At 55.1% G+C, this 14,468-nt stretch overlaps 1 protein-coding gene across 1 annotated transcript in view; it reads left to right on the forward strand.

Annotated features, from left to right (window-relative positions):
* The first annotated feature begins 2,661 nt into the window (after positions 1-2,661).
* The window catches only part of ROBO4 (roundabout guidance receptor 4), a 13,933-nt gene continuing 2,126 nt past the window's right edge, over positions 2,662-14,468 (forward strand). The window contains exons 1-17 of the mRNA XM_081799208.1: positions 2,662-2,684; positions 2,916-3,027; positions 3,325-3,654; positions 3,912-4,069; positions 4,263-4,383; positions 4,640-4,767; positions 4,868-5,096; positions 5,354-5,466; positions 6,152-6,320; positions 6,473-6,655; positions 6,767-6,809; positions 9,225-9,361; positions 9,499-9,762; positions 13,183-13,290; positions 13,464-13,602; positions 13,787-14,032; positions 14,190-14,468. Coding sequence (XP_081655334.1) covers positions 2,958-3,027; positions 3,325-3,654; positions 3,912-4,069; positions 4,263-4,383; positions 4,640-4,767; positions 4,868-5,096; positions 5,354-5,466; positions 6,152-6,320; positions 6,473-6,655; positions 6,767-6,809; positions 9,225-9,361; positions 9,499-9,762; positions 13,183-13,290; positions 13,464-13,602; positions 13,787-14,032; positions 14,190-14,468 — 2,717 coding nt within the window. The 5' untranslated portion in view covers positions 2,662-2,684; positions 2,916-2,957. The remainder of the gene's footprint in view (positions 2,685-2,915; positions 3,028-3,324; positions 3,655-3,911; positions 4,070-4,262; positions 4,384-4,639; positions 4,768-4,867; positions 5,097-5,353; positions 5,467-6,151; positions 6,321-6,472; positions 6,656-6,766; positions 6,810-9,224; positions 9,362-9,498; positions 9,763-13,182; positions 13,291-13,463; positions 13,603-13,786; positions 14,033-14,189) is intronic.

Genomic DNA, 14,468 nt, shown 5'->3' on the forward strand with positions numbered 1-14,468 from the left:
TCCTGCAACAAAAATGAGAACTTGGAGATTGGGACCAAACAGACTCAAGCAAAGAGGAAAAAAGAAAGCAAAACCAGAAGACCAAAAGGGCAGGATCTCAAGACCAGAAAGAGTGCCTCCGGGTCCTTGGGGCTGGCTGTGGCTGTGTTGGTCAGGGAGGGGGTACGGCATTCCCAGAACACGCAAGAGATAATTAACACGTATCTAGTATTTTCTAAGCACATCCATATCCACTCTCCATAAACCTCACACAAACACTTTACAGATACGGAAAATGGGGCTCAGAGAGGTTATGTGACTTATTCAAGGTCTCTCTGCCAGTAAGCGGTGAAACCAGGATCTACGCCTAAGTGTAGCTGACTTCAAATCCTACTTGAATTCATATATTTTGCCCTACCAGCTTGCTCAGCAGGAGCCCCTGGCTGCATCTTCAGAGAACATAGAATAAGAAGCCAGAGAAGCCAGGAGCCAGATATGGGAAACCATGTCCCCTGGAGGGTCCTTCAGGAGGACGCTGAACTCCTCTCCTCTCTCTTTCCCCTTACAAGCAACTAAAGAATTACTCCCAAAAACACAAAATTCTAAAACCAGGAGGTGAAGGAAGATGCTATGTAAACTGGTCACTGGCCCCAGAGCAGAGCTTCCTTGAAATAACTGGAGACAGCTCTCATTGACTAACCTCATCCGCATGACTCATGCAGTAGGCTCTTCCTTAATGTGTGGAAATGAGACAATACAGATGCTGCAAGGCGTGGTTGCTGGAAATGAGCACTGTGATCTCTGGGAGCCACCCAGACACACTCTACTGTTGGGAAGTCCCCTTGGCCATCATTCCACAGATCCCTGGATGCCCTGGATGCTTGGACTGAGTGAGGAGAGTCTCAGTGTCTCCCAGGAACAGCCCAGTTCTTAGCACTTGGCCCTCCAAGAGTCCGGGAATGGAGGCAGGCTGTGCTGAAGATTTCCAGGGATGAGGCACGTGACTGTGGGGTAGGGGCAGCTCCTCGGGCTGCTCTAGCCTCCCTCTGGGGCTCCGTTCCTGTTGTTCGGCACGGGCACCTCTCCCCGCTGTGTACCTGAGGATAGGGCTAGCCACGAGTCTGAATTCTTTTGAGACTTGCCCTCTTATACCATCTTTATGGATTGTAGAGATTTGAGTACAATCCAGTTGGTTCAACTCATGAGCAGAGAACTTGGCTGGGTTCCCCCAAGTCCAATGGATAAGCAGAAGAGATTAAAGAAAGACTGCCGACAGCAGGCAGTCTGGGGTCAGACGGGCTTGGGGGATCCAGACCCGGGAAAATCCCAAGTTGGCAGTAGGTACAGTAAATCCATCTGTCCGACAACATCCTTCCATGTCTTGTCCTTGGATGGCTTCGGTGTCCACGTGAATACCCCCTTCATCACTCTGGCCTCCCAGATCCTTGACCCCCTAAACTCTACTCTACTCTGCCGGGCGCACGGATGCCTGTGCCTGCCCCGGACTTTGTCACTGCCCTTAGCTCTTCCACTTCTGAAATACCAGACTCTGCTCTCTAACCCCAAGTCCTATCCTTGCAGCTCTTTCATTATGTTGCTTTCACTCCGTCTGTTCTTTACCCGATGGAAATGCCCACTTTCTAGAGACTATGGTGTTCTCTTGCTCTGTCTTTATTTGTGTTGGTCTGCGTTTGAGGGGAAAGAGAAGGAGTGAAGGAGGCCTAGGGCTGTGGCTGTGGCTGGCGCTGAGGCCAGGCTGGGAAGGGGGAGGAAGGGAGGAAGTCAGCTGTGTTAGGGGCCCCACAGAGGAGCTGGCCAGGAACAATGGGGAACAAAGGCTGGACACTCTTCCGCTGAGCCCCAGCGCCTGGCCTTGGCCTTCCGGGAACAGCTCCAGGAAATGGCTGAGATTCCAGATTCGGGAGGAAGAGACCTGTAAACAGGAGCTGGGCTCTGAGAGGGGAGAGCGGCGCGTCTCTCTAGGGGAGGGGGCGGGAAGGAATGGCAGGGTGAGCACAGACATTGCAGGCTCAGAAGCTACAATGCTTGCCTGTTGTAGACACAAGGTTCCAGGGCTGGAAAGACCCTAAGAAATATCCCTGCCAAGGATGCTTGAATAGTTAAGGTGATGGCATGTGCATAAAAATAAATAAATAACAATATTGGCTAGCCCTTTCCCATCACTTAGAGTGCATTCGGCGCTGTTCTAAGTGATTTCATGCACGATCACATCTCATTCTCACTCCAGCCCCCAAGGTGGGGACTATTACTGTTACTCCTACTTTATAGGTAAGGAAACCAATTGGCAAGGGTGAAGGAACTGGCCCAAGGTCTCCCACAGCTTATTTCATTTTTCTCCCAGTGAGTAGGAACACACCGTGGGCACCTCCCAGCTTCTCCCAGAGCCCCTAAAGCCTTCCCATCTTCTGTCCTACCCACCACCCCCATCCTTGGGTGGATGGGCTGTGGGATGACAGTACACTCCTGCCTCCCTTCCCCTTGCTGCGTTGGCCCACTTTTCTCTACCCTCAGCTTCCCAACGCTGTGCCCTGAGACTCCAACGCTGGGTCTCCGTTCCACTGTGGCAGGGAAGCACTTGGAGCCAAGGGACCAGGAATGGCATCAAGGCTTAGAGGCTGAGGGCTGTGCTTGGAATTACATCAGTGTGAAGATCACCTTTAGGAAACCCCAGACTAGACCCCAAGGTAAACGTTAGGGCCGGAGCTGGAGTCAGGGGTTATGGCTAGAGGGTCAAGGGCAGAGAGTTTCTCTCTGCTGGTCTCCTCCCCGTTCTCCAAGGCTCGGAGGGCCAGGCAGGAAGCATGGGCTTCCTCAAAGCTGCTTCCCTCCTGGGGCAGAGGCTCCGTCACAAACAACCACCACCACCCCTCCCCGCCCCTCCTTCCCTCCGCTGTGAGCTCGGAGCCGAGCCGCAGGACAAAGTGCTTGCGGGCGAGGCTAGAGGCCCGAGAGCAGCCATGCGCTCTGGAGGAGCGGGCCTCCTTGGGGCCCCGGGGCCCCTGTCTCTCCTGCTTCTGCTTGTCACAGGTGAGTATGGCCGTCCTCTCTCCTAGACCCTGCTCCCTTGATCCAAGGCCTTCCCTTTGGCAGCAAGGGTGCCAGAGATGATGATGACGATGGTGGTGATGATGATGTATGTGTGAGACGGCGACAGACAGAGACAGATTAAGGGCTCTGCCTGGACACCCTGTGTGTAGCCCTCTCCTCTCCCGGCTGGCTTGTTATTGGAAGCTATCTTCAGACAAGAGAAGGCAGAAGAGATGTCAGGGATTTGGGGGGTCTTGTTGGTAGTCAGACTGGGCTCCGCCCCCCTTTCCCTTCCAGGAGGCATGGCCCAGGACTCCCCACCCCAGATCCTAGTCCACCCCCAGGACCAGCTGCTCCAGGGCCCAGGCCCCGCCAAAATGAGCTGCCGAGCCTCGGGCCAGCCGCCTCCCACCATCCGCTGGCTGCTGAACGGGCAGCCCCTGAGCATGGTGCCCCCAGACATCCACCACCTCCTACCTGATGGAACACTCCTGCTGCTGCGGCCCCCTGCCCGGGGACGTGCCCAGGACGAGCAGGCCCTATCCACAGACCTGGGTGTCTACACCTGCGAGGCCAGCAACCGGCTGGGCACAGCCGTCAGCAGAGCGGCTCGGCTGTCTGCGGCTGGTAAGGCCTGGGAGGGGAGGCTCAGGGTGACGCACACCTGGGCCCCGATGCCTGAGGTGAGGATATCTGGGGGGCCGTCTGTGAGGGAAGGCCTGGCCTGGGAGAACTGAGGGCTGGGGCTCTGAAGAGTGAACACAAGGCAGTGAAAAGGTGGGTAAAGCCGAATGGGGCGAGTGTAGTAGGAGGCACGGAGGCCGGGCCTCTGTGGAGGGGAGCACCGGACGCTCCTCCCTGCTGACCCTCCATCGTGCCCACAGACCTTCGGGAGGATTTCCTGACCCAGCCTCAGGATACAGTGGCCACAGTGGGCGAGCAGGTGGTTCTGGAGTGTGGGCCGCCCTGGGGCCACCCAGAGCCCACAGTCTCCTGGTGGAAGGATGGCAAGCCCCTGGCCCTACAGCCAGGGCAGCACACGGTGAGTGTAGCCCCCTTCCCCGTGCTTTCCCCGGTCCTGAGCGGAATGGGGCACACCCAGAGGGAGTGACCCGCCCCCCGGCCCCATGTCCCCTGCAGAATTTGAGGAAGGGAAGGCAGTGAGGCCTAAGTTTCCCTCCCCAGTCAGAGCCCCTCCCCACATGGAGACTTCACGAAGCACTTGGCCTCGACAGGTCTCCAGGAGCTCCCTGCAGATGGCAAGAGCAGAGAAGAGCGACGAGGGGAGCTATATGTGTGTGGCCACCAACAGTGCAGGACGACGGGAGAGCCGGGCAGCCAGGGTATCTGTCCAGGGTAAGGCGAGGGTGGACAGCTCAAGTTAGGGCCTGGTTTGGGCTGGGCTTAGGGTATGTGGGGATCAACCTGGATCAGGATCAGAGTGATGGGCGACCCCATTTAAAGAGAGGTTCCCCCATCCTAGAGGAGAAATAGGAGTGCTCTAGACTGGGAAATCTGGGAATTGTGGTTGCTCCAAGTCTGGGGGCTGTTTCATTCCTCAATCTCATCACTCTGGCCTATAGGCCCCAGAACATCCCTATGCTCCCCACAGAGCCCCAGAACTATAAGGAGCCTCTGGAGCTGCTGGCTGTGCACATTCAGCTGGAAAATGTGACCTTGCTGAACCCAGACCCCACAAAGAGCTCCAGGCCTGAGCCTGCTGTGTGGCTCAGCTGGAAGGTAAGGCCCAGGACCTAGGGGTGGGTGCCAGTCCAGAAGCTCAAGGAAGAGCTGGTCCTAAACTCCTTGACCCCCATCCTTCCTCTGGACTCTTTCCCAGGTAAGCGGCCCTGCGGCACCTGCTCAGTCCTACACAGCCCTGTTCAGGGTCCAGACGGCCCCAGGAGGCCCGGGAGCTCCGTGGGCAGAGGCCCTGCTGGCTGGCTGGCAGAGCGCAGAGCTTGGAGGCCTCCTCTGGGGCCAAGACTACGAGTTCAAAGTGAGACCATCCTCTGGCCGGGCTCAAGGCCCTGACAGCAACGTGCTGCTCCTGAGGCTGCCCGAACAAGGTCAGAGACAGATGCCCGCAGGACTCAGCAGTATACTCTCTGGCACCTTCCTGTCTGTGGGCCCCTGGGCTGTCCCACTCCAGTCTGGGGGGGAGGGGGGCCTTAGTCCCAGGCTCCCTTCTGCCATGGCCAGCAAGCAGAGCTGCAAGAAGCTCCTATTCTTATCAGTGTGGTCTGTGACCACATTCCCATCCCAGCTCTATTTCCTAGAGTCCCCTCCTTCAGCATCCCTTATAGCCTCTCTTCCTCCCCTCCAGTGCCCAGTGCCCCTCCCCAGGAGGTGACCTTAAAGCCTGGCAACAGCAGCGTCCTTGTGAGCTGGGTCCCACCACCTGCTGAAAACCACAATGGCATCATCCGTGGCTACCAGGTACCCCTTCCTGGTGGTGCCGGGACATCCTTCTTCCCTGACACCCTGCATACCCTTGCTCTGGGCACTGAGAAACAGCCCCCGTGCAGAGAAGCAAGGGAAACTCACTGTTGCTGAGCGAGGTTTTGCCAGCCCCTGCCAAGCACTTTTCTACCTGATCTCATTTTTGTCTCGCTGTCCGTCCTGGGTGATTATCCCTACTTTACAGACGTGGAAAGTGAGGCCCAGGTCACAGGTGCAGGAAGCAGAACAGGAATCAAACCGGGCTGTGTCTGACTCCCAGCTTCTAAGGCGGTGGCCTCAGAATGGGGTTCTTGGACCAGCTGCACCAGCAGCGCCCGACAACGTGTTAGAAGTGCAACTCCCTGGGTCCTTCCCAGGCTTCGTGAATCAGAAACTCAGGGATGGGCTTAGTAACCTGGATTTTTAACAAACCCTCCCAGTGACCCTGAAGCACAGTGAAGGTTGAGAGCCACGGCCTACCATCTATGTTAGCAGATTGCTTTGGCCCTGCTTCTGCCAGGCTAGAGAGAGGTCTCTCTCACTCTGCAGGGGGAAGGGAATAAGAAGCATGGCTGCACGGGGTGCAGGGAATGTCCCCAGTGTGGCCACATGCCCAGAGATGAAAGGCTCAGCTGCTGGGATGGTGCAGGGGGACCACTGCTCAGCTCTGCTTGTGCCTCAGGTTTGGAGCTTGGGCAACACCTCGCTGCCCCCAGCCAACTGGACCGTGGTGGCTGAGCAGACCCAGCTGGAGATCGCCACCCGAAAGCCAGGTTCTTACTGCGTGCAAGTGGCTGCCATCACTGGTGCTGGGGCTGGGCCCCCCAGTAGCCCCGTCTGCCTCCTTCTAGGTGAGGGCAGTGCCCACCAGCCCACCCACACCCCGTGAGCCCCCCTTCCCACCTTCCTCTCTCCCTACTCACATCTCAGCCCTCCAGTTCATTGTCTGACCCACTCTCCCCGCCCTCCCCGCCTCGCCCACTGAGCACGAATCCCCATACAGAGCGGGCCATGGAGCGAGCCACCCAAGAACTCAGTGATGGTCCCTGGACCCTGGAGCAGCTGAGGGCCACCTTGAAGCGGCCAGAAGTGATTGCTGGTGGGGGTGTTTTGCTCTGGCTGCTGCTGTTGGGCACCGCCGTGTGTGTCCACCGCCGGCGCCGAGCAGGGGTGCACCTGGGCCCAGGTGAGAGACGCAGGGGGCTCCCGGGCGGTCGACGCAGAACAATACAGGGGTTTAGATCTCGGGCCCGGTGCTGGACACTCGGGATTTAGCCTCCCTTTTGCCCTCGCCCAGGTCTGTACAGATACACCAGTGAGGACGCCATCCTAAAGCACAGGTGAGAGATGAGAGGGGAGGGGCTTGAGGTGAGGTAGGGGCCGAGGGGCCAAGGGACAGTGGAGCCGGGACGGAGAATTGGATGGAATATTCTCTCTCCTGCTGCCACGCACTTTGGGATCCTACTACCCAAATCTCTCCTGAACTCCAAGAGAGAATTAATTTCTCTTTCATTTACGTTTCTATCACCCCATTGGACAGTTGAGTAAACTGAGACTCATGACTTAAGTGACTTTGCCCAAGGCCACACTGCTAACAGCGGGTGCGCTTGTCGCCCACCTCTCACTAATACTTACTGGACTCTCCTGCTGACTGGTTCTGCTAGGTGGGGAATAACTAGCACGGGAAGACCAGTCTAATTTCTAATTTTCTCTGTACGCCCAGTGCCTACCTAGCTGTGCCTTTGCATTCAGGAAATCACCTACCTATTGAGGGATCGCTCCTTCGCCAGTAATCACCCACAGTTCCAGCAGAGGGCGCTCTGCCCCTACGGTCTCGATTCTTCCTCCTTGTTCTCAATATCAGGGTCAGGGGGCAGGTACACCTGCTCCAAGGGTCTTTGGCTGCCAAAGCAAGTCTGTGGTTATGAGACATGATGCTAAGAAAGAAAACATCCTTTTTTTCTTATTGGCTGAGTTTTACACTAAATAACCATTTCAACTCTGCCCACCTTCTCCTGCTCTTTATCTCATTGGATTTCCTCTGAAGGGCTTCACATTCCAAGTCTGCATCTTTCAACAAGTTTATCAAGCACCTGCTCTGTGCCAGACACATCCAGCCCTTGGGCTACTGTTTTGCTGTCAGTGTTTCAGCCCAGAGCAAGGTTCCAAGCTGGCTGGGGCCATATTCCTGCATTATTCTGTGCTCACTGGCCTTTCTTTTCCAGCTACTTCCTGGGCTTTGTCTGCTCTACCCTGAACCTTCTCTGGATCCCCTGGGACTTTATCCCTTGTCTTTGAGGGGGATTCCATTCTCTTTTTTTAAAGACTTATTTATTTATCTGAGAAAGAGAGAGAGAGAGAGATGGGGGAGGGGCAGAGGGAGAGGGAGAAAGAGTCTTAAGCAGACTCCACACTGAGTGCAGAGCCTCAGGCGAGGCTCAATCTCAGAACCCTGAGATCGGGACCTGAGCCGAAACCAAGAGTCAGACGCCTAACCAACTGTGCCACCGAGGCGCCCCAGAGGGATTCTATTCTGATGGTTCTGTGTTCATTCATGTCTTAGCACAGGCTCCACACCACCAGGAACTCTGCGTCCAGGCAGCAACAGCTATGTTAGCATACGAATGCAATCCAGTGTTAGAAGTGCAGAAACATGGGGGTGCCTGGGTGGCTCAGTTGGTTAAGCAGCCAATTCTTAATTTCAGTTCAGGTCATGGTCTCAGGGTTCCTGGGATCTAGCTCTGCGCTCAGCAGGGAGTCTGCTTGAGGATTCTCTCTCTTTCTCCCTCTCCCTCTGCCCCTCCCCCTGCTCACTCGCATGCTCTCTCTCTCTCAAATAAATAAATCTTAAAAAAAAAAAAAAAAAAAGAAGTGCAGAAACATGCACAAGACTCGTGGAAAGGGGGGTAGGATGGGGAAATATGGGAGGAAGATTCCACAATCACCCTGACAAAAGAAGGGGAAGGGAAAAGGAGCAGCAAAACCTAGCCTGCTATGTTCATAGGGAAACATAAGCCATTTGGGCTGGCTGGGACATAAGGTGCAAGATGGGTCAGAGTAAAGGATAAGGTTAGGGAGCTGGAAGCCAGACCGACCAGGGCCCTGTTAGCCATGCTAGGCAGCTGGGCTCTATCCTGGTAAATGGGGAGCCACTGAAGGTTTTAGGCAGAGAATTGCTTTGGTCTGATCCCTATTCTTGCAAGATTACTCAGGCAGCCAGCAGGGCACCCAGTTCAAAGGGAACCAGACTGGACATAGAGAAGGCAACATCCACGTAGCAGACTCCCGCCCTGCCAGCTGAATGATCTCACATTTCCTCATTTCCACTCACAACATCAGCCTTATATGGAAGGCTTATTTTTTGTAGCCCTTTTACAGATAAAGAACCGGGGCTCCGAGAGGCTGGTAGACCTCGTTGCCCAGGGCTACACAGCTAGGCTGTGGCAGATGGGGATTGTCACAGCGGGTTTGTCTGCCCCCAGATCCGTGTCCTCTTTGTCTCCGCACATAGCTGGCTCCCTTCAACGCCTCCTGGTTCTGGGCCACTTGGACTTGCCCTGGTCCCAGGATAAGAAAAGACCACTGAGTTTGGGGCACGAGGTCGGAGATCTTCAGGAGTCTGTGAAGGGCTAGCCAGCAGGGAGACTAAAGCTGCCACCACCCCCTCTGCGACCCTCCGAGCTGGAGGTCTTGGCCAATTATGCTCTCGCTTCCCCTCGCTTCTCCTGCCCCGCCCCCACCCTCCATCGCCCCAGGATGGATCATAGCGACTCCCCTTGGCTGGCAGACACTTGGCGCTCCACCTCCGGCTCCCGGGACCTGAGCAGCAGCAGCAGCCTCAGCAGCAGGCTGGGCGTGGACCCCCGGGACCCCCGGGACTGTCGTCCCTCCTGTGAGCATGCGCAGTGGGGGCCGCGGGGCCCAACGGGGGGGCGGGGGGCGGGGGAAGAGGATCTCCAGCCAGGGCTGGAGATGCGGGTTGCGCGGTGGGATGCCCTCGCCGTAATTCTTCCTGTCGTCCTACCGCAGTGATCTCCTGGGATCCCCGAAGCCCGGGTGTGCCCCTGCTTCCCGATACCAGCACTTTTTATGGTTCTCTCATCGCTGAGCTGCCTTCCGGCCCCCCAGCCCGGCCAAGCCCCAAGACCCCAGCTGTCAGGCGTCTCCCACCCCAGCTGGCCCGGCTCTCCAGCCCCTGGCCCAGTCCAGACAGCCTCTGCAGCCGCCGGGGCCTCGCTTCTCCGCGCTTGCCTCTGGCCCCTGCAGAGGCCTGGAAGGCCAAAAAGAAGCAGGGTAAGGAATGGGGAGGAGAGACACAGCCTAGAGCCGGTGGCAGGAGGGAACAGGAGTGGGAACGTGGTGGGAACGTGGCCCGGGGGCCTCGCAGCCGGATGGGGGCTCTGTCCCAGCCATGGTAGACGCAGGGTCTCCCCACTATCACCAGAGCGCTCAGCCAGGGGTGTGCTGGCCTCTGCTTTTCTTGACCCTGTGCTGTTTCCACTTGGCAACACCAGTCATGGGCCGACTTCTGTATGCATTTGAATTTGGCAGACATTTCCTAAGCACCACTGTAAGCCAGCTGTGGGGACACAAGAGACAGCTCTTCCCATCTGAGGGCTCAGAGTCTAAGGAGAGCGGCTGACCAGCATATAAGTCACGTTAGAACCTGAAAGCAGGTGACCAGTGCTAGCCTGGAGTCTCATCTCCTTGTGCACTGTGGCCAGGGCCTCCCCATGCACTGACTCCCAACTCACTTCCCAGAGAAGAATGAGTCGTTCCTTTCTGCCCAGATTTCTCTCCTGACTTCCGCCTCCCAGCTTTGCCTTCCCAGACAGAAAAAATCAGAGTGTCTGTTTCTTTAGCAACTACTAGATGTTAGGTGCCTTACGTATTTATTTCATTTAAAATTACCCCCAACCTATTGGCTAGGTATTATTTCTCTAATTTTGCAGATGGGGAAAGAGGATCAGAAATGAGTAACTTGTTCAAAACCCCACAAGTCAGTAAGCTAAACTCAGATTTGAAGCCAGAATGGTCTGCTTCCAAAGGCCACCCTTCGGGAGCTCCCTTGAGAGATTCTATTCTACCACTGACTAGTTTCTCTTCTTTCTGAACATTGGCCTGCACTCCACCTGCTGTCTTCATGAGCCTTCTGTGCTGATTAGTAAGCCTTACAAATGTCCTACAGCCAATTCCTTTTTTTTTTTTTTAGTGGATATAATCCAACTTTCGTGAAGACAGAGATGGATTCAGAGTAATTAAGAGGTTATCCAATATCCAGAATTTTATGACTCTAATTTTAGCAAAGTTGGCATTCTTTCCAGCTTTGCCTCAGAACTCTAGCATTAGGAATTCTCGGTGGTAATGCATTAGCAGCTAAAAAGGGGTTGAAAAAATCCCATTTAAAAACCCGCCTTCCCATGGAGAACTACACTGACTTGGATATGATGTATAGCCCATCCTAGAACATTAATACTACTTGGGGGGGGAAATGTAAGTAGTTTTCTACAGCCAACTCTTAAGACAGGTTCCAATTCTGAGGTGAGGCTTCGGTGTCTCCTCACCCCAGCCCCACTGGCTGACCACGGGAGGTCCCCTACACTGGTGACACTCAATGGCCCACTTCTGGTTCCTGGGACCCCAGCAGCAGCAAGACCGTGCTATGGTCTTGTCCAGAGCCATGCAGTTGGATCTACTGCTGTCACTTAGTCCGCGAAAGACTGAGGATTCTTTGTCTTCTGACACTGACAGACTCTCTCAGTGCCCCCCTATACTCCTTGACCTGCTCATTCCTTTTTCTTATTATTTGACCTTAGTTGGGGTTTTATTCCCCACCACAACTACACTCTCTCATGTTTCATCCATTATATCAGGTTCTTAGTTCCACTCTGCCAGATACATACACTGAGTATCCTAATCACTTAATGATTTCAAACAAATATTTCTTGCCATTCAGGTATGCCCAATGAGATTTTGACCTAACCTTGATAACATTTTTATTGTGTAGTTTGCTCAAATAACACTGAAAAGTAAAACCCAAGTAATTGCAAGCATGGTGGAAGGAGGCTTTTGTGACTAGAATTCTTTAGAGGAAATAGAACGGGCTGGGACAAAGGTGGCCTTTTCTAGGACTGGCCTTTCCTCTTCCTTGTCCACACCAACCAACCAACATGTGTCCCCTTTTCTGAGCTTACTCAGGAAACCAGAACTAGATGAGACAAAGCCGTTGATAACAGAGTTGGAGCACCTGAAGTTGGCCTCCAGGACTCCCTAGGTCACACAACAAATAAAGGAAATAAATTAAAAAAACAAAACAGCATAGGAACAAAAGGAAATGTCGGTGGAGGAAGTCTGGCCGCTGTGTGGGTTTTCATCCCAATGGCTCAGAAGGTCTGGCCGCTGTACATGGATTCCCAGGGCTAAGGTAGTCTTGGTGAATGCCGTAGCCTTGATCTCGTCCCTGCTCTGAACCTGCCCATTTTTGGCCTCCAAAATTCAAGATCAGACCAATTAGACAGCTAAGCCTCGAGGGTCCTGCCTGGTCTCTGATTTCTCAAGGACGGAACCCCTTTCCTAACTGAGCTTCTGATCATGTGACACTAATCTGAAGGCTGCTTCTTTTTGCCTTGATATTTTCCTGGTTCCTGGTCTTGGGAAAATCTCTTCCCTCCATTACCCTCCCAGTTCCCTTCTGGTTTAAACTTAGATCCATTTGGGTTTTGGCCTGACCAAGAAGCATGCTTTGGGTCACTGCACACAGCTGGGTCTGTTCCTTCAGTTACCTCAGCTTCTTCATTGTCAGAGTTCACTCAGAGCCCTGTCTCTTAAGGGGCCGTGTGAGCCAGATGGTAGCCGCCATCTTGAGATTCTTCTCACCTCGTGTTGACATCTACATCTCTGATATTATCCATCCATTTGCTCATTCATTCAACAAACGTCATCAAATATCTATGGGCAGCGCATTGCCTCCCTGGGTGAGACCAACCCATCTTCCTCGTCTAGAGGTCCTCTTCTCAGCTGACTCCCTCCTGTTACACCCAGTAAGGTGTGGGGTTGTCTTACCCACTCGGCTCAACTTGACAGTCCAACCCTTCTTCCCAAGTGAGAGATACTCAGGTTTCTCAGGGCAAGGTGATCCAGGACATTGTAAGATATTTGTAATGTGAGAGATGGAAATGAACAGATTCTCTCCAAGAAAAGAAGAGGTATTTGTCTTCACAGGGCCAAAATTCATGAGAGGAGTAGCAAGGTGAGGGTATAGAGATCAGGAAGATGGGAATGTATACAGTAAGGAAAAGAAAATTGTCAAAGTATCTTTTAGGCACCAGGAACTTCCCAATCTGTGTTTATAAATAAATTAAGATTGGCAAAACTATCATTTGACTGGGTGTTCCCAAATGAAACCAAAGCTCAGAAAAGTTAATGGATTTACCTGAGGCCACACAGCAACTACGTAACTGAGCTGGGCTGTGAGTGCAGGTCTTTTGACTCTGAGCCTAGTGCTACCTTTCTCCCTTATCATAGCTGCCTGGATGAAGGTGACGGTGGGGAGGATGGAGGGAGGTTCTTCCTTCTTTTCTCTGGGTTCAGGGACGCTAGAGCTTAACTGAATGACTGGCTGAAGATAGAGCTTGTGGTTGGAGTCTGCAAGGCCCACCCTGGCTTGCCCCCCACCATGGCTTGCCCCCCACCCACTGACTCTTGCCTTTGCAGAGCTGCAGCAAGCTAACAGCTCCCCGCCCCTCCGGGCCAGCCGCCCTCTGGAGCTCTGGGCCTGGGAGTTGGGGAATAGAGGCTCCAAGAACCTTTCCCAAAGCCCAGGTGAGAGAAGGCCCGAAAAAGGAAGTGAGGGGTTGAGGCAGCGTGGCTGCTTTTGACCCTGAGGAGGCTGGGTGGGTGGGGTGTGGGGACAGGAAGCTGGGGTTGGGGAGGCAGGTGGGGTCTGGGGATGATAGGGGTTCTGCCGGTCTCACCCCCAGGTTATTGTTCCCCAGGAGCTGTGCCCCAGGCTCTGGTTGCCTGGAGGGCCCTGGGACCACAGCTCCTCAGCTCCTCCAATGAACTGGCTTCTCGCCCTCTCCCCCCAGCACCCCTCCCTTCTCGGGGAGCCCCTGCTCAGAGTCAGCAGACGCAGTAAGAAGGCATGGGGTCAGGAAGCAGGGCTGGGAGACTAGGGGTATGAGGGTGTTTGCTGAGCTTGGGCAGGGGCTGGGGGACTAGGGGTGTGAGGGGTGTTTGCTGAGGTTGGGCAGGGGCTGGGGGAGGGTGGACAGGGGCTGCACTAACCACCCTGTCATCACTCTCTTACCCCAATCAGGCACTCTGCGGAGCCCCAAGCTCCCTCTTCCCTCCCACAGCCAGCTGGCCCCCTCCCCATCCTGATCCCCTCCAGTCCCCCCAGCCCCTCCAGCCCCCAGGCCTCTTCCCTCTCTGGTCCCAGCCCAGAGTCCAGTCGTCTGTCCAGCTCTTCACTGTCATCCCTGGGGGAGGATCAGGACAGTGTGCTGACTCCTGAGGAGGTGGCCCTGTGCCTGGAGCTCAGTGAGGGTGAAGAGACCCCCAGGTGAGTTGCCTGAGGGATGACCAAAGGACTACAGATAAGCACCGGACAGGAGTACGCTTATCTCTCCCCGGCCCTGCCCTTCCTCCACGGGAATGTTTCTGCTGCCAGCCTACCCACCTCAGCCTTAGTCCTGTCTCCCGTTTTGTCTCTCTTCTAGGAATAGCGTCTCTCCTATGCCAAGGGCCCCTTCACCCCCTGTCACCTACGGCTACATCAGCATCCCGACAGCCTCAGAGCTAGCGGACGTGGGCAGGGCTGGAGGAGGGGTGGGGTCCGAAGTGAGGGGCTTGCTGTGCCCACCCCGGCCCTGCCCCACCCCCACCCCCAGTGAGGGCTCCTTGGCCAATGGCTGGGGCTCCGCCTCTGAGGACAACGCCCCCAGTGCCAGAGCCAGCCTCGTCAGCTCCTCTGACGGCTCCTTCCTCGCTGATGCCCA

This window comes from Leptonychotes weddellii, chromosome 11, assembly GCF_054177405.1.
Source record: "Leptonychotes weddellii isolate Sample4059 chromosome 11, ASM5417740v2, whole genome shotgun sequence".
NCBI lineage: Eukaryota > Metazoa > Chordata > Mammalia > Carnivora > Phocidae > Leptonychotes > Leptonychotes weddellii.